We start from the raw sequence: 22,710 nt of genomic DNA on the forward strand, positions 1-22,710 counted from the left end.
ACCTCTCCCAGCCGGCTGGACAGGAGCCCCCTTCTGCTGCAGGCTGTCTCACAGGCCCTCCTCCTGTCCCCCCACGCGTGCACCTTACCCTGCTGCAAGGAGCACCACAGCTCTTCCTGCCCTTTCCTGCATGGAGCTGAGCCTGCGGCTACACTAACATTCCCAAACCCAAGCACACCGTGGGATTCTCGGAGCTGTGCTGTGCAGGGCTAGCACTTCAGTGATCCTTCCAGCTGAGGATATTCTATGATTCTGTATGTCTCCAAACTCTTTCCTCACACCCTCCTTGGCCTCATCCAGCTCTTGGGGAGTAATATGCCCCACGGGAGCGTGCTCCCTCCAGATGTGCAAAACAGAGCACAAATGCACAGCTGCCCAACACCCCGCTCTCAGCACCACGGCTCGGGGCAGGCTGCAGTGCTGGGGTGATGAACAGAGCCACCTCCCTTGCTGCAGAAGGGTTTTTCTTCTGCCAGGCTCCCTGGGCCAGCCTGGTGTGTCAACAATCAATGCCATGAGGCCCAGGGGAAGACAGGCAGCAGCTGCCACGAGGATGGGCATAAATTATGGATGTGCCAGCCTACTTTGGGAGCAGAGAGCACCTCCCTCCACAGAAATGATGGCCGGTGCTCCACAGGCCTCGCAGACACAGTGCTGAACAAATCCACGCTGTGCTCACTGAAACACAGAGCCCAGGTGACACAGCCAGCATGGCTGCAGTCTTCCTCAGGTCACCTGGGCCCTAGGGAAGCTCGTAGTGCTGTGGAGATGCATGGCAAGGAAGAGGAGAAACCCATCAGGGCAGCTGCCCGTGGAATGGTTGCCCACACATCCAGGACCTGGCTCAAGGTCAGGTTGGCAGTGGTCAGTTGTGCTCAGCATCTGGGACTCAGCTGGAAGTCACCAGGCTGCAGCCCCAGGGATGCTCTGGTCCCATCCCTGCATCCCCCTCAGCACAGGTGGTGCTGCCCAGAGCCAACTCCTCTGAAGGAACAAGGAGGAAAAAGCAGAGCAGGGCACAGAAACCACAAAAGATCAAACTCCCCCAGCATATCTCCATCAAAAATTCAGAAACATTACAAAACTGCCTTGTCTTGCTAAGAAAAAGCAGGTGCCAGGCAGAGGTGAGAATGTTGGAAAATTCAGCAATCAGAGCAAAGAAACCTGTTTTTTCTAGTTTCCAGGTTGAAAAACAACAGTGCAGGGGAAAAGAATCAGCTCCTTTGTCTTAAAATATGTTTTCTATTACATACTAGAAACTACATATAGACACTTTTTAAATACACATACTTTATATTTCAATATATCTACCTGCAACTTTATATACATATATATATGTATATAATATATAAATATTGTGCTTTTATTTTAAATACACTTACCCTGCTCTGTCAGATTTCTCAATCTCTTTCAAACATCCACGGCAGGAGCTAGCAGGTGGACTGTGTGCATCCCAAAGGCTCCAAGTGCTCCTTAGAATCCCTTCAAATCCAACCCATTGTGTCTCAGGTCACCAGTGGCAAGGCCTGAGCTCTGATGCTGCAGCTAGCAGACCCTTACGTGCCTCGGATTGGGAAGAGACACAACCAGCAAGGGAAACAGCAGGGAGGAGCTCCAAAACCATTTATTGAAGCAAAAGCAATAGGAATTCACATGAATCCAAAGCTGGGCAAGCAGGAGGAAGGATGAGCTTTGTCAGGTTTCTTAAAGGGTCACTCTGTTTCTGATCTTTAAGCAACCTTTTTATCCCATTCCACAGGGTGCTGCTTTGGGATGGTAAGAGGTTGTTTTTTCCTTCCACTGGAGCAGCATAAAAATAAATCTGTCAACTCATATTAAATACACACGTATGGGCTGTGGTTTATTTTTTTTCCTGTGGGAAAATATCACTCTCTCAGTACTTACAATTAAGTAGCATTATACTTATTTTCTTTATCTTATTGAAATTTCTGGTTTTTAACTGAAAACTTTGAGACTTGAAGTCTGAGGGTACCCGAGAGGCCAGCACCCAGAGAAAACCAGTTTGGCAGCCAATCTCAGTCTTGTACAGTACAGCAAAGCCCAGGGTGTTTGCTACAGGAGCTCTAACCTGGACCCCAAACACTGGGAACACCCGGGACACAGGGAAAGCTGGGGTGGGGAAGCACCAGAGCAACACAAGAACACCACACAGGGCACATTTTCCTTATAAAACAGGCAATATCTGTACAACATGGCCACAGCCACAGGTGCCTGGCTGGGATGGCAGGAAATTTAGTACCAGAGGTGAAAACATTTTCTGCATCTTTCTTTAGGACAGGCTTTCATGAGACCGGTATCCATGCTGGATCATGCACGTAAATACAAAGCTTTGGTGAAGCTTTGGTTGCACTCATGGGCTGGGCTGCAACCACAGCTCAGCCTGCTCCAGCGCCCTGGGAAATCTGTCCTCCAGCCCTGCTGCCTGCTGCTGACCCTCCCCACGCCAGGGACACTGGCACAAAGGGAGCAGGATGGTGGGAAGTTGAGAAAAAAACCCCAGGTGAGCCAGAGCAACCAACATCAATAGTACTGGCATGATGTGTGCAGCAGTGGGGAAGGTTTGTTATCTGCAGCTTGAAGGTAGCTCCTTCTCCAGGGTAAAGTCCTGCTTTGTCCATTCCTGTCTCTCCTAGAGATAGAAGTCCCCCCTGGAGGCGTGAGGGGGATCTGGCAGCACTTCTGCCCGGGACTGAGGCTGGCAGGGCAGTGCCAGGCTTCTCCCCAGCACTGGATGGTCTTGGGGCAGTCCCATGGGAGAGCTGGGCAAACCACAGCCGCTGCAGGGCTAGGAGAGAGAGAGAACAGTGGTGAGGTGCTTTGCAGGGCAGATCCCCAGCACAGAAAACACTGAACCCCAGACTGGAGCAAGGCCCTTACCCTGTGCCTGCCCTCCTGGTGCTGCGCAGTGCCATGTGTCCCATAGGAATTTAGTGTCTCCAGAGGGCTGCTGATGCTCCCGAAGTGCCCTGCAGCTGAACTGGGGGAAGAGCGTTGGGGCATGGAAAGAACGGGGCTCAGTTGCTTTTCAGGAATGAGCTGGTAGAAAGGGGGAAAAAACCTGGGGTATGGAGCCTCTTCCCAGGAGTCCCCCGTGCCAGCAGCATCCACACTGCACAATCCATTCAGGTTAAAATGCTGTGGGGGCACGCCAGGCCTGGGGCCCAAGCAGCCCTGGGTCTGAGAGATCACGTCACTGCTGAGGCCACAAACGCCAGGCTGAGCTGGAGACTGCAGCAGCGGGCAAACATAGTCCTGCCATGGGCTGGGCTGGGGAGAAGAGCTGGGGCTGTGGCCACATACCCTGTCCACCAGCAAGTGATGGTGCTTGGGCTGGCTGGGTGGTGCCACATGGTCCTGGCACTGGCTGGGCTGGGAGAAGGGCTGGTGGATATCCTCTTGGAGGGGCTGCACGGCTGAGAAGTCTCCCTGCAGCTGCCGGGCCCTGGGTTGCTCCTGTGGGCAGGGATCTCCTGGGGCTGAGCTGGGGGCCCTGTGCCATGGGGTGCCCTGCACTGGCTGGAAGGAGTGGAGCACAGTGCCCTCCCCAGCTGGTCTCCACTGGGAGCCACTGGACAGCTCTTCCTGCTCAGCCAGCCCTGAGAGCAGCCCTGGCACAGCACTGCGGGGCTGCTCCCACAGCAGGATGGGGGGCTGGGCCAGGGCAGCACTGCGCTGCTCTGCCTGCTGTGCCAGGTGGCACCTCGAGTCCTTGCTCTGTGCGTGGCACGGAGCAGTGCCGCCCTGTGGGCTGGGGGCCGTGTCTGGCAGGGGACAGACCTGCTGCCCTCCCTCATGCCCATCCGCTGGAGGGCTGGGGACACAGAGAATCTGGTTGCTGGCCACGCTGTTGTTCAGGGATGGGGACTGGTCTGGGTCCGTACTGACCATCACCATTTTCTCACCCAGCAGCAGGAGCTCCACGTCCTCAGCATTCAAGCCCAGGCCCTCCAAAGCACTGAAGAGCTCGTTGGAACAGCTCTGGTCACTCTTAATTGAGAGCAAGTCCATGGTGTCCAAGAGAGGGTCGTCCTGCTGCAAATCCAGCAGCTTCTCTTGGAGGCTGCTGCCCCTGGAAGAAGCTGGAGCTGTGTCCATACTCCAGACATCCCCTCCTGCACCTGGCAAGGACACACCCTCGAGCTGGAAAGTGCTGCTGAAGGAAGGGTTCGGAATGGGAGCTGAGTGGGACGTGTACACCGCCTTGTCCTGCTGCATCACAGCACCCAGCAGAGACCTGGGGTCAACGCCATTCTTCTGGAAGCGCCCTACGTGGCTGCAGGAGGAGGGCCTCTTGGACTTGCTGAGTTTCTCTTTGCTCTGGAAAAGGTCAGGGAAGCCTGGGAGAGGGTGAGTACTTTGGTATAGAAGTGCCTCTCCTGTAGCAAAGGTGAAGGGAAGATGCATGGACCGCTTCCGAAGGTGCTCTCCTCCTTCTTCATCTCTGCAGGGCAGGAAGAGGACACTGTGGCTGACTCGTGCACAAACCCACCCCACAAGTGCAATGGGCAACTGCGATCCCCACAAGCCAAAGCCCCTTTGCTACAGCCAGCATGCATACAGCACACACACATAAAAAAACCCCAAACATCTGCAGCATAGCCCTCTTCAGGGGTGGCCTTGCAGACGGGGCTGTGGCTGAACAGCACCAAGCACAGAATCCCACAGCTGCTACTTCAAAAGGCAAAAGCAACAACGACAAATCCAACGTGCTGCCCTGCTCAGGGCAGAGCCATGAGAAAAAGCCAGGCTGTGCCCATGGCAGCCCCAGCACGTACACGAGGGGTCTCTGTGTGACCACGATGTACTCGGGCTTGCTGTTCTTGTAGATGAGCCGGGCGTTGGCCTGCACCCACTTCCAGCGGTTGTCCTTGGTCAGCAGCCGGAACACCGTCAGGCCGCTCTCCCCCGTCTTCATCACTGCCGGGAGGAAGCACCAGGGCTGTCACCATGGCACGCTGCCCTTTCCAACTGGAAACAGCAGCAGCGTGGCTGGCAGGCACAGGGGACACCATGCAGCTGAACACCCCTCGCTGCATTCCCACCGAGCTCCCTGCAGTGACAGGAGCAGCAGAGCGAAGCATCCTGTGGGGAAAGAGCCACTGGGCTTGACAGAGCAGCCCCAGTCCCAGCCCACTCATCAGCACAATCACCAGGGAGGGGACTCTTACTCCTGACGTGGTTCTCAGCACAGTACAACATGTCAGCAGCATGGACAAACTGGTACCCGGTGCCACACATCCGCAGCTCCGCCTCGGTGTAGCCCAGGACAACCTTCCCCCTGTGAGACACAGAGAGCACACCGAGCTCAGAGGCAAGGCTGGGGTGGGATGTCAGGAATGGAGCACTGAAAGCTCTGCTGCTTACTTAGCATCACACGCCAAGGGGGTGAAGTCCAGCTTGTGCTTGGTCCTGAAGATCATGTTCTTGGTTCGGATCTGCAGGATGGACGGGGGCTGCAGGGGCGTGGAGATGGCAAACAGAGCGAGCTGGGGGGGCAGGACAGAGCCATCTTCAGACCTTTTGCTCTGCCCATGAAGGAATTTCAGCCTGCCTTGAAGGTTCAAAGCCTGGGAAGAGAAGAAAAGCTCAGTGTCATGCAAAAAAGTGAGAAGGAAGAGAGCTGCATGGAAAGGAAAACATCTGTCTACAGAGCTGGTGTGAATAGAATTATTAAATCACAGTGCAGTTTGGGTTTGGAATGACCTTAAGGATCATCTCATTCCAATCCCCCTGCTATGTGGGGGGGACACCTTCTACTACCCTAGGTTTCTCCAAGCCCCATCCAACCTGGCCTTGGACATTTCCAAGGATGGGGCAGCCACAGCTTCCCTGGGCACCCTGTGCTCTCCAGTGCAGAGAAGAGGGGGGATGACCACCAACTACTTGATCTTAAGACATGCTTTTAAACAAAAAAACCAAGCAAAACACAGGGGAGAAAAGCACTCGGTTATTAATGATTCAGCATTTCTGAGAGGAGAGGAACAAAATTCACAGGAAGAGGCTGTAGATACAGGCCAAACCTAAGAAAAACAGGGAAAGTCTCTTGCTGAGACAGGCAAGTGCTGCACAAGGCAGAAAGGAGCATGGGATCTTTCCAGGGGGTGGTTTCAGTGGTGGTATGAGCCTTCTGTGGCGAGCCTGCCCCGCTCCTGCTGTGGAGGGTCTGGACTCACCAGGAAGCCGGAGGAATTATCCAGGAGGCAGCGAAAGCGGCACACAAAGCTCCTCTCCAGGAAGGAGGAGTCTTCTGGGGGCAGCTGATCTGGCTTGTAGATGACAGCAGAAGAGCTAAGACTCTTCCCTGCTGTGGAAGAGAGGGACTGAGAGAATCAAGTAAGGATTCACCCCAGCGAGGGTTGGAGGTCCCCAGCACTGGGCACTGCAGCAGTTTGCAGAGCACAGCAACAGGAACCGGGGGGGAAAGCCACAACATTTGAAAGAAGACGTGGCCTGAGCCATATGGGTGCAAGTGGTGAGAGCAAGCTGGGCTCCCAGCACCCCTGGGGAGCCACACACCTGGTGCCACCCAGGATGGCAGCCTGCCTTTACCTGCTGGAAAAGGCTCACCCTCGGCAGTGTGCAGTGGGTCCAGGGCCCAGTGGAGGTTGCGCCTGAACTCCGGCTGGTCCTCAGTGTGGATCAGCTCGAAGACACTCTGGTGCATGACATCTGTCTAGAGGGGACACGCCACCTGTAAGCTCTGCAGTCTGTTCCCAGTGCCAGTTTTCATGTCCCACCTGGGAACAGCCCGTCATGGCCCCAGTTAGTTTTATCTTACCCGGTTTCCCTGGTGCTCAAATGGGTACCTGGCTAAATGAGGTTGGAAACTTGCCCCCAGAACTGATGTTGGTGGGAACAGACAGCACATCTGGCTTTAAGGGCTCCTTGCCCATGTTGGGCCTGACTTCCTCCCCTGATAAGCCTAAAGAGCCAATACAGCTTCCCTCTGACATCCCCATAACTCAAAATCCTACTGCTGACTTAAGAAATTAGATGAAAACATGGATTCGGGAACAAAACAGCAGCAAGGCCACCCCATCCCTACACTATTCCCAAGAGAACAACGCCTTGGGACTTGCTTCCTGTGCCCAGGTGGACAGGTGCCACCTACCCCAGGTGCTGGGGACAGCCAGCTGTGCATGGGTGACACCAAACCACAGTAGCTGAAGGACTGCAGTTAAGTCCCACTTCCCTGTAAATATGATCTAGTGTTCTCCAGGTTACCTGGGTGCCCAAAGTGCTGGAGCCTTGCAGGATTTACCAGGATTTGAGTGGGTGTCCCAGGCAAACTGGGCATGGAACCCCAGACATCTCACCATGGCCATGAACCCTATGAAGGCCCACCAACATGGCTGCTGGGAAGTATTTATGGGCTGATGAAGTCCCTTATCACCTACCAGTGACCACGTCTGGCAATATGGGCTCCAAATTCCAGAGACCAAGGAAAAGCCCCATACAACTCCCTGAGACCCTGTGATCCCTGCAGAGCCTTCTCCCTGCAGGGAACTTGGGGCTATTCACCACCACCAAGGAAAAATTTGCTCTCCACAGCAAGTCAGAGTCCCACCAACCTGATGAAATCCCAGATAGTCCTGGATTGTATGTGAGGAGTAAAATATCAGCCCTTCTGATGTCACCACCAGCACGAAGCCGTTGAGTGCCTGTAGGAGAGAGCAGATCAGCAGCTACAGGCCACAACTTTTACAGCAGGACACTGGGCACCCAAAGGCTGGCTAGCAGGCAGCTGAGCCACCACAGATGGCCCATCAGTGGGCCATCAGTGGCCCATCAGCTCACACAGCTCCTCCACATAGCTGCCTGGGAATATCCTTATCCAGATTGATGGAAAATTGTGCTTCCATCCTGGGAGCATTCACTCAGACTCAGCTTTGGACATTTATCCTCATCCTGTGCGGGGAGCAGATAAAAGCCTCTGAACTTTTTGCACTATGAAAGCAGACACCATCAGAAACAGGTCCATTCTGGTGGAAATGAGCCTTTCCAACAGCCTTGAGGGCCTTGGCAGCCGTGTGTGGCCATCCCAGGTTCCAAAGAAGTGGCCTGGAGAAGGACCATGGAATGCATGGACTGTTCGTGGGCAAGGAAGGTGTTGTCTCTGCTGCCTGTTCCCTCCTCAAGGTGACCAGTGCTGAAAGGGCCTTAACCAGTGGAAATGGACAAGGCAAAAGCTAAAGCATAAGGGTTTGGATTTGAAATTGCAGCAAAAACAATGTGATTTCTGAAAAGCCAGTTTCTTCCAAAGCAGCAGGGAATTCAGGCTGAGTCTGGTGCCTGAATTTGGGGGAAAAAACTACAAAATCCCTGGGTGACCCCAGAGCACCTTTTCCTTTCTGCCAATACATTGCAGAATCATTTAGGCTGGAGAATCCCTCTAAGATCACCACCTCCAAGATCACTTCCTCTGGAACACTATTATATTTCTTTTTCTTGGGCCAGGTCACATAAGCCCTCAAAAGAAATATAATACACCCAAGGATAGCTCAGCTATTATTTTGGGGGCATAAAATAAGCAGGATGACTTCTGCTGGAGTGTTAGAAACAAAAAGGTTTAATAAAAGGTAAAATAACAAACAGAAAAACTCGAGCCAGCTATAGAGGTCTGCTCCTGGTAGAAACACTTCACAAAAGCCCCTCTTCTCTTTTGTTCTCTTCTTTTTCTACCTGATGGGTCAGGCGGGACTTTTTTGCTTCTCTCCAATTAGATGTCCTCTAGTTTTTGGTGAAGTCCCTGAGGTCCTATGAGGTGACTTTTCACCTAATCGTTGAGAGAAACTTCTGGGCTTCTTTCCTTTTTTGGGGGACAAAGGCTAGTTTTGCCACTCTGTCATCAGGGTGCATCATTTGCACACTCCTACAGGACACCACTTGGTTCATGCAGACCCCTTAGGTTGAACGCTGTGCTCTGTTTTCACAAAACAAATACCCAAAGCTGCTGTGCCTGTGTGGATTTGAAGCCCCAAGCCCTCCCCACAGAGAAGGGCAAATGCAGCCATCAATCTGAAGTTTCCATTGCATTTTTAATGTTACACACTTGGACAGTGTTACACACTTCACAGTTTACTGGCCCTTCCATCCACTCCTCAAGCTTCAGGATTGCAAAGTTGATATTCAAGAGAGCGCTGGGCTTCCTGGCAGGAATAGGCTGAGCTGATCAGAGCCTCTGTCTTACTCAAGAGGGGTTCATTGCTACTGGTTTCATAAATTTGGGAAGTAATTTGGGTGTTTTCCCTGAGCCAAAAACCTCACAGCTGGCAGGACAGGACACATGGGAAGGGACCAGGGTGCTGAATGACAGTGTCCTTTACACCTGCAGAAGACTAGAAGGGGCAGAGAAACGTCCCTACCAGTTCAGGAGTGCAGCTCCTTTGCAGGAGCTCTGGCTTTCCATCCCTGCTCTCTGGCAGCAGGTAGAACACTGCTGACACAGGCACTGACAGAATCCAGGGAAGCGCCCTCAAGTGCCACAGGCACAGCACCAACGCTTGCAAGCCTCTGTGGCACAGAGCCCAGAGCACTGGGACCCTGTCATCCCCCTGCCAGGGCTGAGAGTAGCCCCACAGCAGTACCCCCTGAGCCCAGCTGGCAGACATCACTCTGTAGCTCAGTGTCCCCAACTCTGAAAATCCCAAGTCCCCCAGCTTGGTGCCCATGGTGCTGCCCAAGAGCAAAGGCAGTGAAACCCCATCACAATCATTGGTTTATCTTCCCAGAAACTGAAGAGCTTCCACTGCCCTGACACCACCACGTGGCCACTCCTCCCTAAGGGGAACAGATCCTCCAAGGGACACTCTGGCAGCACGAAGCAGGACCTCTCTGGAAGGCAGGGCTCCTGCAGTTTGGGCCCCGTGGCTTTTCAGAGCCAAAGCCATCCTGTACCACTAACCTGGCAGGGCAGCCACAGTAGCCAGCCCTGGCCTGCTTCCCGCACTTCATAATGTACAGACATCAGCATTAATTAGGGCCTGGCATGTAGTCCCAGCCAAGTCCAGTTATTGTTGCTGCCAACTCCTGTTTCATTGTCCAGGTCAGAGTTTCTCCCCCCTCTCCTTCCCTTTATTCCACGCACAAATGCTCTCTCTATTTACTGGGGTTGATCTCAGTGTGTGGGAATCTGCTGCAGAGGTTAATTAGTGCTGCCAATTGCACTTTAACCCTTTGAGCAGCTTCAGAGGAAAAGAATCAGAGCAGACCAAGAAACAAAAGAAGTTTGGCCATCAGAGGTGACAGACCAGGTCAAAATGTGTTTGTAAGTATGGAGGAATGTTTCCTTGGGGCGGGGGGGGGAGGTACAGAGACAGATTCTGAGCTCCTGCCACATCCAGGGCCACACAGATAGACCCTGAGAGAGCTGAACCAGCTTTTCAGACCCAGTCTGGTACCTCTAAAAGGATGGTACCCAACTGTGGGAGGAGCTGATGAGCAGGACATGAACCCCCAGCAAGCCCTGCTACCCATTTTGTTATATCCTGAGGGAAAACCCTCAGGTTTCTGGTTATTAACCAGGCTGGCTTTAGCACTTCTCCCACCAGACACAGATCCTCAGAGATCCTCAAGCTCTCAGGCAGAACAGTAACTACACTTCGTGCTGAGTGAGTGCTTGAACGGGAGCTGGAGCTGCCCAGCATGCTCAGCCAGTGCTGGAGAACAGCCAGGCAGGCAGGGGACAGGGCCACCGCCTGTGCCCAGGTGCAGGCAGGGGACAGGGCCACCGCCTGTGCCCAGGTGCCAGGCAGGGGATGGCAGACCTGTGTCCTTGCAGGACCTCGTGCTGCCAGTGCATGACCTCTTCCCATTCTCTGCGCACAGTCTGGGGACAGAAGGTGACCTTCTGCCACCTCTGAACAAACCATGGCAGCTGCAGCACCACCAGCCTTGCCTCCAGCCTCACCAAAGACCACTAGGGAAAACCAGAGCTCCTGGGACATACCCGCCTACCCTGTGTTTAAGGGATGAGCACATGGCCCATCAGCACCTATCTGTGCGCTCAGCATCACACATCACCTCCTCAAAATCAGGGGAGACTCCCACGATGTTTTGTTCCCTGTTTACAGCAGTGTTTGGACAAAAGCCTCGAGTCAGGATCAGTCTGCCCACGTTGAAAACTGCACTCAAATCACTTTGCTCAGTTTGGTTCTCATGTTACACCTTTGGCACACTTAGACATGAGGGCGGAGAATCAGGAAAGATCAATCACCATGTTCAGAAATCCAGCAAGATGTTCCTTACATAGGGACTATTTAAAAATGGAAACTTTTTCCAGGAATAATGGGAAACGAAGGGAAGGAGCAACAGTTTCTTCCCTAGGGACCTTTGGAGGTCATAAACTTCTGCCCAGTGAGAAGCTCAGTGAGCTACACCACATGAAATCACAAATCACCTGCCTTGAGTGAAAGAGCAGCCTGGTTTTGGAGCACAACTCAAAGGTGTTGGAAGAGGGACAAGAGGAAGATCCAGTGAAGGCATTTGTGAGGAGCACTAACCTGTAGGAGCAGCTCACCCTCTGGAACAGTTGCTGAGCCCAAAGCTGGTCCAGTGCCACAAGCTCTGTCCCTCTGGGCTTCTTTGGCACCAGGATTCTTCAGAGCAACTACACCAAGAAAAGGGAAGGGACATCAGTGCTGCAGGAAGACACTGCCACAGCTGGAATGCTGCAAGCTGAAGAGTGCAGGGGAAGCCACCATGCAGTCACATCCCATTGCTTCACCCCCACAAGAGTTGATTTTAACAGGATGTTTCCCCACCCCTCAACTGTTTCAGTCTGGGCTTTTTTTCCCCCACTCCTTCTGCCCCCCTTTTAGCAACCTATAAGTAAAAAGCAGTTAAAGCCAGGGATTCTTAAAGCAGGTAGGCATTAGAATCATATAATTATGGAATCACTGAAGTTGGGGAAAGGTCATAGAGCCCAACCATGCTCCAGCACTGCCAAGACCACCACTGAACCATGTCCCCAAGTGTGACATCCATGGGTCTTCTGAACACCTCCCAGGACAGTGCATCCATCACTGCCCTGGGTAGCCTGGTTTAATGCCTGACTTCTTTTGTGAGGGAATTTTTCCCAACACCCAAACTAAACCTGCCCTGGCACAGCTTGAGTCCATTTCCTCTTGTCCTGTTCCTTGGTCCTGGGAGGCAGAGCCCAGCCCTCACCCGTCAGGGAGTTGTGGAGAACAAGAAGGTCCCTTCTGAGCCTCCTTTTCTCCAGGCTGACTCCCTTTCCTAGCTCCCTGAGCTGTTCCTCATCAGATTTGTGCTCCAGAACTTCCCCAGCTCTGCTCCCTTCACTGGACATGCTCCAGCCCTTCAATGTCTTTCATATTGTGAGGGGCCAAAATTGAACACAGGATTCAAGATGTGGCCTCAGGAATGCCCAGCACAGGGGACAGTCACTGCTCTGGCCCTGTGGCCATACCATGGCCTTCCTGACCACCTGGGCACATGCTGGCAACACCAGCAGAAGTCTGCCCTACACAGGAGGCATTGCAGGAAATCCCAGGATCAGGAATGTGCCATTTTGAAGGACACGGTCAATGTTTTGTTACAGTTCAGCAACCCAGTGGGTTTACTCAAGCAAATTAAGGCAAGCCACAGCTCACAGTGGGAGAAAAACACAGAAAACACACGGATCCAGACACAGACACCCGAGATCTAACAGTGGTCCATGCACAATCCACACGCATGAGGGACTCTGTCACTCAGCTGAACTGAAGGATGTGTCTAAATTTTGTTCTGTACTCACCAAGAGAACGATTCCTGGGGACATTTTGGTGTGGATAAAAATTAAAGGGTGAGATGACAACAAGCCTGTGCATGACAGGCCTGTCCAGAGGACAGAGGAGCTCGCAGGAAATCTGGGAAGCCCCTTGCCAGCACCACGAGGACAGAGGACAGCATTTGGCTACTGGTAAACCTGCTGCTCCCACTGGGATCTGGGAGGAAAGGTGGGAAACATTAGCTGCAGCACCACTGTGGCCTGCCAGCTCACAGAGGGAGCAAGAGCTCTCTTGGATCTGCCTTTGCCAGCTCCTGGACAGCAGGAGGGCTGCCAAGCTCAGAGGTGATGGGAGCAACAAGTGGACTCTGGAAGCAACTGGACAGCAAGTCAGGAGGTAACAGCCACCAGCACATAAACAAAGCCAGGCTCTGTGACAGGCTCTGCTCTCCCTGTGCTTTGCTAAAGCAGCTGCTGAAACTCAGCTCCTCCACCTCCATCAACATGGGGCTAATCCTGAAGGATCTCAGATGCTGCAAAAGGCAGATGTTCCAGAGTCAGGCTTTGGGGACAAAGTTCTTCCACCGGGCACAGGACCATCCCAAAGATCGACTCTGCTCCATCACCAAAGGCAAAGCACAGCCCAGTTCTAATATCTACAGAAAAGCACCTGATACAGCAGCAATCCCGCTGCTTCTAGGAGCTCTGGAGAATTCCCCAAGCTCAGCCTGCCCAGACTATTTCAGGAGCTGGCCAGGGATGGGCTGACACCAGGACTGAGGTTACAGCACGTGTTTGTACAACCGTGGGTCAGGCCCAAGCCGGCTGGGGTGGACACACACAGGCTGCTGTGGCCTCACCCCTTCCCACCCCGGCCCCCTGTCCAGACTGGAGTCTGCATAAAATCTCAGGGAGGGACAGGCCGTGGGGCAGAACAGCACGAGAGAGGCCACAACACCCAGGCAGGGTCCTGTGGCGTGGATGGAGCAGGTTTGTGCCAGCAGCCTTTCAGCAACTTGCTTTTCTGATCGCTGGGAGCAAAATGCGGGAGCTGTGAATTATTAAAGGACTCCACTCCTCCTCCGTGAGCTCCCAGCCTGCTGCGCTGGAGGTGAGAGATAAAAATAAACCTGGCTGACAAGAGAGCAGCCAAAGGTGCTGCCCTCTGCTCAGGGCTCTGGTTTAATGGTTTGATATCATCCCTGCAAAAGGAAATCTTGATCCCAACTTCTGCCTAAAAAGAGGCTTTAGTATCAGCATCTGGGCTGTGGGCCAGAGGAAACACAACAACAGCAGAGGACAGCCCGCTGTCCTCCATGAGGATGTCTGTCACCAAACAGGATCCAACCACCAGGGTGTGAGGGATCAATCAGAATTCCAATGGAGGCTCCCCCATGAGCTTCACCAAACAGTGCCTTTCCCACCCGAGCCACCCAAGGATCCCCAAAGAGGACGGGCTCTTGGCTGTGGCCACACCAGGCTGGCATCCAGCCTGGTGTCCCCCGGCTTTGTGTGTCCATAAATAGCCCCGTGCAGCCCCTGGGGTCAGCAATTCAGCAGAACTGTCACAGCACATCAGGCTGACGGAGCAGAAGGAGCCGGGGAACCGCCACATCCTCTCTGCTGCGTGCATCCCGCCTGGAGCTGGGCACCGGGAAAGGCGGGATACACCCCGGGCACAGCGCACTCCTTCACCCAGGTGCAGCCTTTGCCCTCGCTGCACAACTGGGGACAGGCACTTGCAGGAAAAAAAAGAGGAGAATAAAAAGGTGAGGAGTGGCTTTTCCTGGGCTCCCTTCCTCTGGCCACCAGTGTCACCTTTGTTGCTGGAGGTGAGAAAGGTGAGAAGCTGGTCACCTGAAAGCAGCGATGCTTGCACAACTTGCATGCTATTTCTTCCAAGAAATAGCTCCTGCCAAGCCCTGCAGGCTATTTGGCCACAAAACCTTTTAGCTGAGAGGAAGAAAATCTCTCCCATCTCTGGGGAACAAGCTCCCTGCCCACACCTGCCTCTCCACAGGAGGATGATGCTCCCTGCCCGTGGTCATCCTCACCAGCTCCTCGTGCTGGCACCAGGAGGGGCCACCAGGGGTGGGTTTCCTCCCTCCATTTCTGGGTGCTTCCCAGCCTGAGAATCTGTTTCATGTGGTGCTGCAGGGACACCTTGCTGCCCACCAAGTTTGCCAGTGAACTCCTGAACCCGCCAGGGCTTTGCAGACCTGGGAAATCTCTGCAGCACCAAGCAGGAATTAACATTTTTGAGAGGATATCTCCCAGGCCCCTTCCCTGCACACAGCAAAAGCTCCTGGTGGCAGCAGGGTTTCCATCAGCCATTGACTCCAAAGGAGAAAAATTAAACAACTCAATCCCAAACCTGCTCCAGGTGTTGATGAAGGAGAAGGAAACCAAACTGCTTCCTGACTCTTCAAGAGCTGCAGGAGAGGGCTGGGCCACCTGTATGGCCACGGTCAGTCTGAGCAGGTTGTGGAGAGGGGACAGAGAAGGATTTTGGTAATGGCGCTCCCTACAAGCCTCCTGCCAGACTCCCCAGCACGCACAAGCCACTCTGGGGGAAGGATTGATGGATTTCTTAACAAAACTGCCTTTTATCCATCTCTCTCTTTCCACCACTTGTGCCAATCCCCTGAAGAAGTGGTCTTACCTCAGAGAGACTGGTAAATTCTCTACTCCCACAAATGGATCTCCAGATGTCCCTTTCCCATCCACTTCTCCAGCTTCTCCTTGCTCATGGGCAGAAGGACCTGCAGGTCAGTACACCCTCCTCACATCAAATAGCCCCTCAACATTGCTTTTTCCTACATTTTGTTGTTAGTAAGAGAGAAAATATTGGAAATTTAGAAAACATCATATAAACAGTGAGGGAAGTGGCCAGAGGTTTGCTGACACCAGGCTACAGAGCCATCTTTTCCCTGCCTTGCTGAACCATCAGTTGGGTTCTCATCAGCACTGTTCAAAGCCCATATGCCAGCCACTGGCAAATACTTCCTGATTTCCCATTTGTTAATTCATAATGGACACCAAGGTTTCACTTACTTTACTTGCCACAGCTCTCTGTTGGCAAAAACTTCATTAAACAGATGCATTATTTATCCCTGCCTGAATGGTGTGGATGCTCTGCTTTCCAAGAACACTTGTGGTTAATAATGGATGGCCTCTTAAAAGATCTCACTGCACTTTTAGAAGCAAGAAGGCCTTGACTACATGTAGCTTTTGGTTGTGTCACTTGGGTCTCAAAGGGAGAAGCACGTGCAGTAGCTTAAACAAGGACAAAGATGACAAGGACCTGCCAGATTTTCCTTCTTCTGCAGCATCACCAACTTGTTTGAACCCTCCCTCTCCCAGTGCTCCTTCCTCAGGAGCTTTAGTGTCCATCATAGAACGGTTTGGGTTGGAAGGGACTTCAAACACCACCCCTGGTTCCACTCCCCTACTGTGGACAGGGACACCTTCCACTAGAGCAGGAAGGATCATCCCAGCCCAAAGCCTCAGCCTGGAGTTTCTTCCCAGTCCTGCTCTCCTGCCTGCCTTTGCAGGAGCCCGAAGACAGCCCAGCTGCTCATAGGCAGCAGAGCAGGCAGCCCCCAGGAGCCCACTGTGAGCCCCAGGGAGCTCCAACAGCTCCCACCAGCTGCTTTCCTGAGAGTCAGGGAAAAACACTTGGCAAGGAAAGCACACAGCAGGAAAACTGCCTATGTAAGGAAGTTACAAGAATTCTCCATCTTAAATTGCTTCTCCAAGGTCAGCTCATTACCCAGGCAACTAAGAGAGCACAGCGATCACAGGACCAGGGTTAGTTTTTCTTAAACCAGCCCTCAGACTTCACTGCTGCAGCTCTCTGCTGTGCTTGACAAACAGCTCAGGAGGAGGGAAAGCACACGAGTGAAGGGATGACCAGCGTTAGTCCCACACACCCCATCTCAAGCCCTCATCCCTAAGGAGAGGTTTCAGGGCCACAGTCATATAGCCTATAATAATAATTAACAGCACTTTTCCAGTGACTGCAGCTCAGGCATTTTTTGGGCCACCACAGCTCCAGCAATAACAATCTGAGTTCATATCATAGTTCAAAGGGTGAGGCTCAGCCTGGAGGCTGCGCATTGATCCTACAGCAGCCACCAACCATTTTAAGAGGACTTTGGGACAATCCCTAAGCCCCCGACATCCACAAGAGCATTGTCTTTTAAAGATACATGGGAGAGAAAAACTGCTTAAGTTTTGGACACATGACCTTATGCTTCCGCATGGAAGAGACCCATGCAGAGCTCAAACCCACACAGAGCCCAGAACAACTCTCTGACCCACAATCACAGACTGTGCAGCCAACAAGCCAAAAGTTTCTAAAGCCACAACACATGCCAGGGTGTTTCCCCCTCTCCTCCCAGCCAGTGATGGACCTGAGCTGCCCAGAGAGCCAGGCAGGATGCTGCACACAGGCAGAGGATTCCCACTTCAAGGCAGGGTTAGCCCATTGCTATGAGGTTCAAACATGCAGCTCCTGGCACCACGGGCTGACCTCTTCCTACAGCCCATAAACCCTAGACTTGATTCAGAGCATCACGAGAAATCCCACAGATGAATCACTTTACATCAGGCACAGGTCTGTGACGGGCATAGGGCACCCTGGGGACACCCAGGGGCAAGTGAGTGCCCAGCAGGGGCTATACTCACACACCAGAAGGGCCAGTCTTGCTACAGGATGGGAAGCACAGCCCGGATGACCTTCCCAGCACTCTGCAGGAACAAACTGTGAGAGACGCTTCTCTAAAGTGAGCCCTTGACCACTGTGACATCTGCCAGTTGGCCTCCCACCAGGAGTTTAAGTGGCCCAAGATACACAGATGGCATCCGACAGACACATGACAAGGTGCCTTTGAGGCATCTTCTTTTTTTGGTAAGAAATCCTCTCGCAGAGCAAGACACCAACCTTCCCCTGGAGCATCTTTCCTTCTCTCCCCCCCTTCCAGTGGGTGAAGGAGGTGGAAGAGACAGGAACCCCTCCTCCCCTTCCAGCAGGGTTTGCCGGGCCCTTGCTCCAAGAGGCAGAACAGGGAGGGATTAGAGGGGAGCGGCCCGGCCAGGCTCCACCGGGATAAGCTGCTGGCACACAGCTGGTGTGACATGCTGTGCACCCCCTGGAGTGGGCAGCAGCACACGGGCTAGGGGACAGGGAGGTGCCCTGCAGCACAGTCCCACCTCTACCAAACCCCACGAGCTGAAAGAGCCTCCAGCAGAGCAGGGAGGAAGGTCAAGGTAGTGAAAGAGAATTCAAAATACTTGTTCACCAAGGCAGACAAGAAACAAGGCATTTGGGAGGACTGCTGTAGAGGAAGAAACCTGGATGGGAAGAAGCCTTTAAATCAGCTGGCGCTGATGTTTGGATAGGACCCTCAGCTTGGAAGAACCTCTGCTCCTTTCAGCCCTTCTGGTCCAGGTGCTGGGTTCTGGTCAGTGCTGCTTCTCCAGCAGGATGGATGTCAGATGGGCTGGATATCCTGCTCCCTGGCACGACACCTCTCCCAATGTCTCCATCCCTCCTGTGATCCTGCTCCCCTCCCAAGCTCACCTCTTCCATAGCAAGGAAGCACTTGTGCGAACCTGGGATTGCAAAGTCAGGCAATGGGGGAAGGGAAAGGCACCTGGGAATCTCACAGAGGACAGCGGTGCTGCCCCATCGCAAAGGGAGCCTGTTCCACCTGCCATGGATCAGGAGGAGACCTTGGCTGAGATCCCTCCTCCCCCAGAGCCACCAAACACAGCTGTCACTGAGCTGCTTCCTACTTTGTTAAACTGGAGAGATTTGAGTGGAAAAGATTGAGTGGAATCAGTCTGCAAACACACAGAGGATACCCTTGTGCGTTGCTCTTCCAATGCTGCTTGCAGAAAGGCAGCACCAGGCTGGCAGCAGAGCCGCCAACACCGCACATCAGCCCGAGGAATGGTTTGTTTGGATAAATAACCCTGCTCAGCAAAGGCAGCGCTTGATGATCGCTAAACCACTCCAGAGATTAAACAACACTGAGCAGCCTTAAATCCTCCCAATTCCTGTCACGGAAATGCAGGCCTTGAGTGGTGCCCCCACGAAGGCAGCGAGGCAGCAAGGACAGCTTCCCTTTGGGCTACATAAAGAATAGAAACGCTCACGTCCTCAGGAAAAACACATCCTTATAAAAATCAAAGGCCTTTAAGCCCATACAAACTTCCCCGCATATCAGCTATGCATAAATCGAGATGGCGAAGTAACATTATGTGTTGTTAATTATTAAACCGATTAATAATTAATAAATCAATAATTATTTATTTATTCTGGCTGGCATAAACCTCCCGGGTGAATTGCTGTCAGCGATCATGGGCAACACCTGAGACCTACTCCAGCTGTTTCTCCTCACAATCCATGGCAGCACATCCCAGATTTTGTCCTTGCTTTCCCAAAATCTTCTCACAGGGAGCACGCAAGGAGGGTGGATAGATAAATAAAGTCACTTAAAATCAATTATTTTGTGGATAAGCTTGCCCAGAGTTCCATTTAAAGATTCTTTTTACATCGGTATTAAGCATCACAAAGGACTCAGCTCGGTCTGCAATCCCTACTTGCACCTGAAAGGCTGCAGCTGTCCTTCTTCCTGCCATACCTGCCTCAAAGCCATCCCACAGCTTCGGACAAACTGGAAATCGGTGTCATGGAATTAAACCAGATGGAACGACAGCGGGGGGGGGGGGGGGGGGGGAAAGGACCCAAAACAAATGAGACAATGCCAGAACAGTAAATTCCCTGATGAGGCAAGGCAAACAAATCTCCCAGGCCATTCCTTTCCCAGCTCACCCACTTGCCAGTCCTTTAAGCGGGGTTAAAAGAGAGTGGAAAAGGGAAGGAAGCACTGAATATATTAAATGAGAAATTGTGGTGACTCTGTGCCTTGAAAACGCAGCATTTTCGAGCCACTGCTACCCCATCAGGAAAATCCAGGGATACCTCAATGCCCTCCTGAGGGTTCCTCTTAATTACAGTTACACAGCAGTGGAACGGTTCCCGAAAATAAAAGATTCCCAAAAAGAAAAGGCTTCCAGATCAACTGTAAGCACATCATGGGGGATTACCGCTCACTGCCAGCACCGCGAGCCGAGAGAGGGGAAAAATGTCACTTCCACGGGGAAACTCCCCAGCCGGGACGCACAAGGCTCTGCCTCAACCCTCCCGCATAAAGCAGAATTTTTTGTCTCAGGAGAACCCACAAACAATTAACCTCACCCTCCGGATCCCTCTGATCCCACGGCAGTGCCGAACGCAGCCCCAGCCTGGCAGCTGGAGACGGCACAGCAATGAAATGTGGGCTAGAAAAGGGGAAAAGCAACTCCAGGGGAAAGAAACCAAAATTCTGAGGGGTAAAAAGATGAAATTCTAGGGCAGGTAAGGAACAAAATATTCGGGGGGAGGGGAAAACAAAATTACAGCAGGACACGGCAAAATTCCAGAGGCGTAAAGACAGGAACGACACAAAATTCCAGGGAGTGAAACGCACCAGAATTTGAAGGGGAAAAAATAAACTAGGGTGGGAGAGAACCCCAAAATCCAAGGGGGGCGGGGAGGGGAAAAACCAAACCCAAAATTCGAGGGGAAAAAACCCCGAACCCAGCAGCAAAATTGCAGGGGGAGAGGGAAATCCCACAAAATTCGAGGCGAAATGAGGGAATCAATTTCAAGGGGAAACAAAAAAACCCCAAGCAAAAAAAATTTGACGCCGCCAGACAGACACACGTTCGAGGGCGGAAAACCCACACAATTCAAGTGGGGGAAACCCGTCAGAATTCAAGGAGGGGGAAAAAAAAATCCCACAAAATTCGAGGCGGGATCGACACGAAACTCCTGAAAGGGCGCAGGAAACCCCAAAAATTCTAGGGGTGAAAAAAAGCACGATTCTGGGAGGGAAAGGAAACAAGTTTTCGGTGAGGGAAACCCCACGAAACTTTAGGGGAAAAAAACCCACACCGGTAGAAACTCTAAGTGAAAAATACTCTGTGGAGGAAAACAAGAATTTTGGAGAGACGGGGGGAAAGGAACTGCAACAACATCCCGGCAGGGGTGACACAGCGGTGAGGGAGGAGGGGGACAGCACACAGGGGGCCAGCACACGGTTCCAGGCAGGAATTACGAGCTGGGAACGCGCCCATCGTCCCTTACCGCCGAAGAAGCTCCTGGCGCGCAGGAAGCCGGCGCTGAGGCGGAGCACCGAGAGCTTGTCCAGCCCGGCCACCACGTCGGGCGGGAAGGGCAGCAGCCCCGCCAGCCGCTCCAGCTCCCGGTTCAGCCGCTCCCGGTGCCGCTTGGACGGGTTGGAGCCGCCGCCTTCGGCCGGGCCCGGCCGCGTCCTGCCGGGCACAGCCGCGTTACCGGGGAAGGGGGACACCCCTGAGCCCTTCCCCGGCCCCTTCAGCCCTCACTCACGCCCGCGGCACCGGCTTCCTCCGCCTGCGCCCCGCGTACATGGCCGGGCTGGCAGCGCCCGACCGCCGCTCCCTCAGGGAGAGAGGCAGCGAGAGAGGGAGCGGGAATGGGAGCGGGAACGGCCCGCCCCCGGCGAGGGGGGAGATGGGGGACGGACGGGAATCTGGTGCTGCGGGGGTTTGGTGTTTGATGGAGCTGAGAAGGGATTTGGGGGTTGAAGGGGGAGTGGGAGCTGGTGGAGAGAAAGGATGACGGGTGGGAGGGATAGCGGGGGTTAACGAGGAGCTGAAGGGGCTGGGGGTGAGCAGGGAGCGAAGGGTGGGTGCGGATGTGAGGGCGGTGATGGGGAGGTGCGGACTGGGCCGGGGGTGCCAATGGCTCGGACCACCCGCCTGGTGCTTTGCCAGGGATGCACAGAGCCGCCTGTCAGGTGCAGAAGGGCGCGCACTCCTGAGGTTGGCAGGTAAGGGAGGAGGCTGATAAGAGGCAAATCCTGCCATGTGGAGTAAGTCTTTATGGCTCGGCTGTGAAAACTCCGTTCCCAAGTCCGGGGACACTCACACACAAGCTGAAGGTACCCATCTCCACTGATGGGCCATAATTAATTCAACTACGCTCACTTGGAGACAGCTGCAACATCTTAGAAGGTGTGAAGAGTCCCCAAGTGTCCCGCGATCCACGGTATTATCCAGTGTGAAGCTCCCCGCCCCAGGGAGAGGTACAGGGGATCTTCCCACAGCAGAATACAAACCCCATGGATGTGGTGTTTGTTGGACTGTTTCCCTTCATCATTCGATGAATGTAGTCTGCAGTCACTTTCTCTCCACCCTCCTATGGTTTCCCTCTCTCCCCCCACTCCCATTTGCTGTTAAATAAAAAACCATGTTATTGACATTGGCATATGGTGTTGTTTACACCTTATTTTGGGCAGAGGCATCTCTGTAATAATTTTTAATAGTCGGATATTAAAAACGTGTGTCAATGCCGAGTGTAACCCTGCCTGTGAGTCCCACAACCCCACAGGCCAGTTTGGGGGTGCAAAGCGGGGACACTGTCATGCCTCTGCTGCCCTGCATGCCCACAGTAGCTGGGGACAGTGACAACGAGAGTGTCACACACCCAGCACCAGGGCTAGGCTTTTTCCAGCCCTTGCTCAGCCAAGGAGGAAATGGAGAGACATGGTTTCAGGTCAAAACAAACATCAGCACAAAGCAAATTGCCTTTTAATACATCGTCAAACACAGGGGTGAGGCTCCGGACAGCTCTTTTCTCCTCAGCACCTTCTGGCTGCCACCAGCAGCACAAAGAAATCACAGAGCAGAAAATGAGACACTGCACCAGAACAGACTTTATCTGTACAGCCATGAAGTACAGAGAGATCAGACACCAGTGACAGAGCACAGGGGGGGTCTGTCACAGCCCCAAGCAGCAGTGCTTCCACCCCAAGGTCCATCTCTTGCAGCACTGGGAGCCCCTGGTACACTTCCAGCACCGTCTC

General features: G+C 53.2%; 1 protein-coding gene across 1 annotated transcript; it reads right to left on the minus strand.

Annotated features, from left to right (window-relative positions):
* Positions 1-1,606: 1,606 nt before the first annotated feature.
* Positions 1,607-21,253, minus strand: LOC121352655 (aryl hydrocarbon receptor-like). The gene is made up of 11 exons (XM_041465799.1): positions 21,213-21,253; positions 20,949-21,136; positions 11,523-11,629; positions 7,593-7,682; positions 6,571-6,694; positions 6,195-6,325; positions 5,386-5,588; positions 5,190-5,299; positions 4,797-4,938; positions 2,899-4,462; positions 1,607-2,806 (listed from the first exon to the last, which is right to left on the minus strand). The coding sequence occupies exons 1-11, from the start codon at positions 21,251-21,253 to the stop codon at positions 2,651-2,653; spliced, it is 2,856 nt and encodes a 951-aa protein (XP_041321733.1). The 3' UTR covers positions 1,607-2,650.
* Positions 21,254-22,710: the final 1,457 nt, after the last annotated feature.

The sequence above is a fragment of the Pyrgilauda ruficollis genome, unplaced genomic scaffold (assembly GCF_017590135.1).
Source record: "Pyrgilauda ruficollis isolate IOZ18807 unplaced genomic scaffold, ASM1759013v1 scaffold191, whole genome shotgun sequence".
NCBI classification, from domain to species: domain Eukaryota; kingdom Metazoa; phylum Chordata; class Aves; order Passeriformes; family Passeridae; genus Pyrgilauda; species Pyrgilauda ruficollis.

Bases quoted from the DNA above. Each gene is read 5' to 3' on its own strand.
- LOC121352655 (XM_041465799.1), bottom strand. From the start codon at position 21,253: ATGTACGCGGGGCGCAGGCGGAGGAAGCCGGTGCCGCGGGC. The intron at 21,137-21,212 runs GTGAGTGAGGGC...TGTGCCCGGCAG, and splicing joins AGGAAGCCGGTGCCGCGGGC to GACGCGGCCGGGCCCGGCCG. The intron at 6,695-7,592 runs GTTGGTGGGACT...TGTCCCCTCTAG, and splicing joins ACTATCTGGGATTTCATCAG to ACAGATGTCATGCACCAGAG.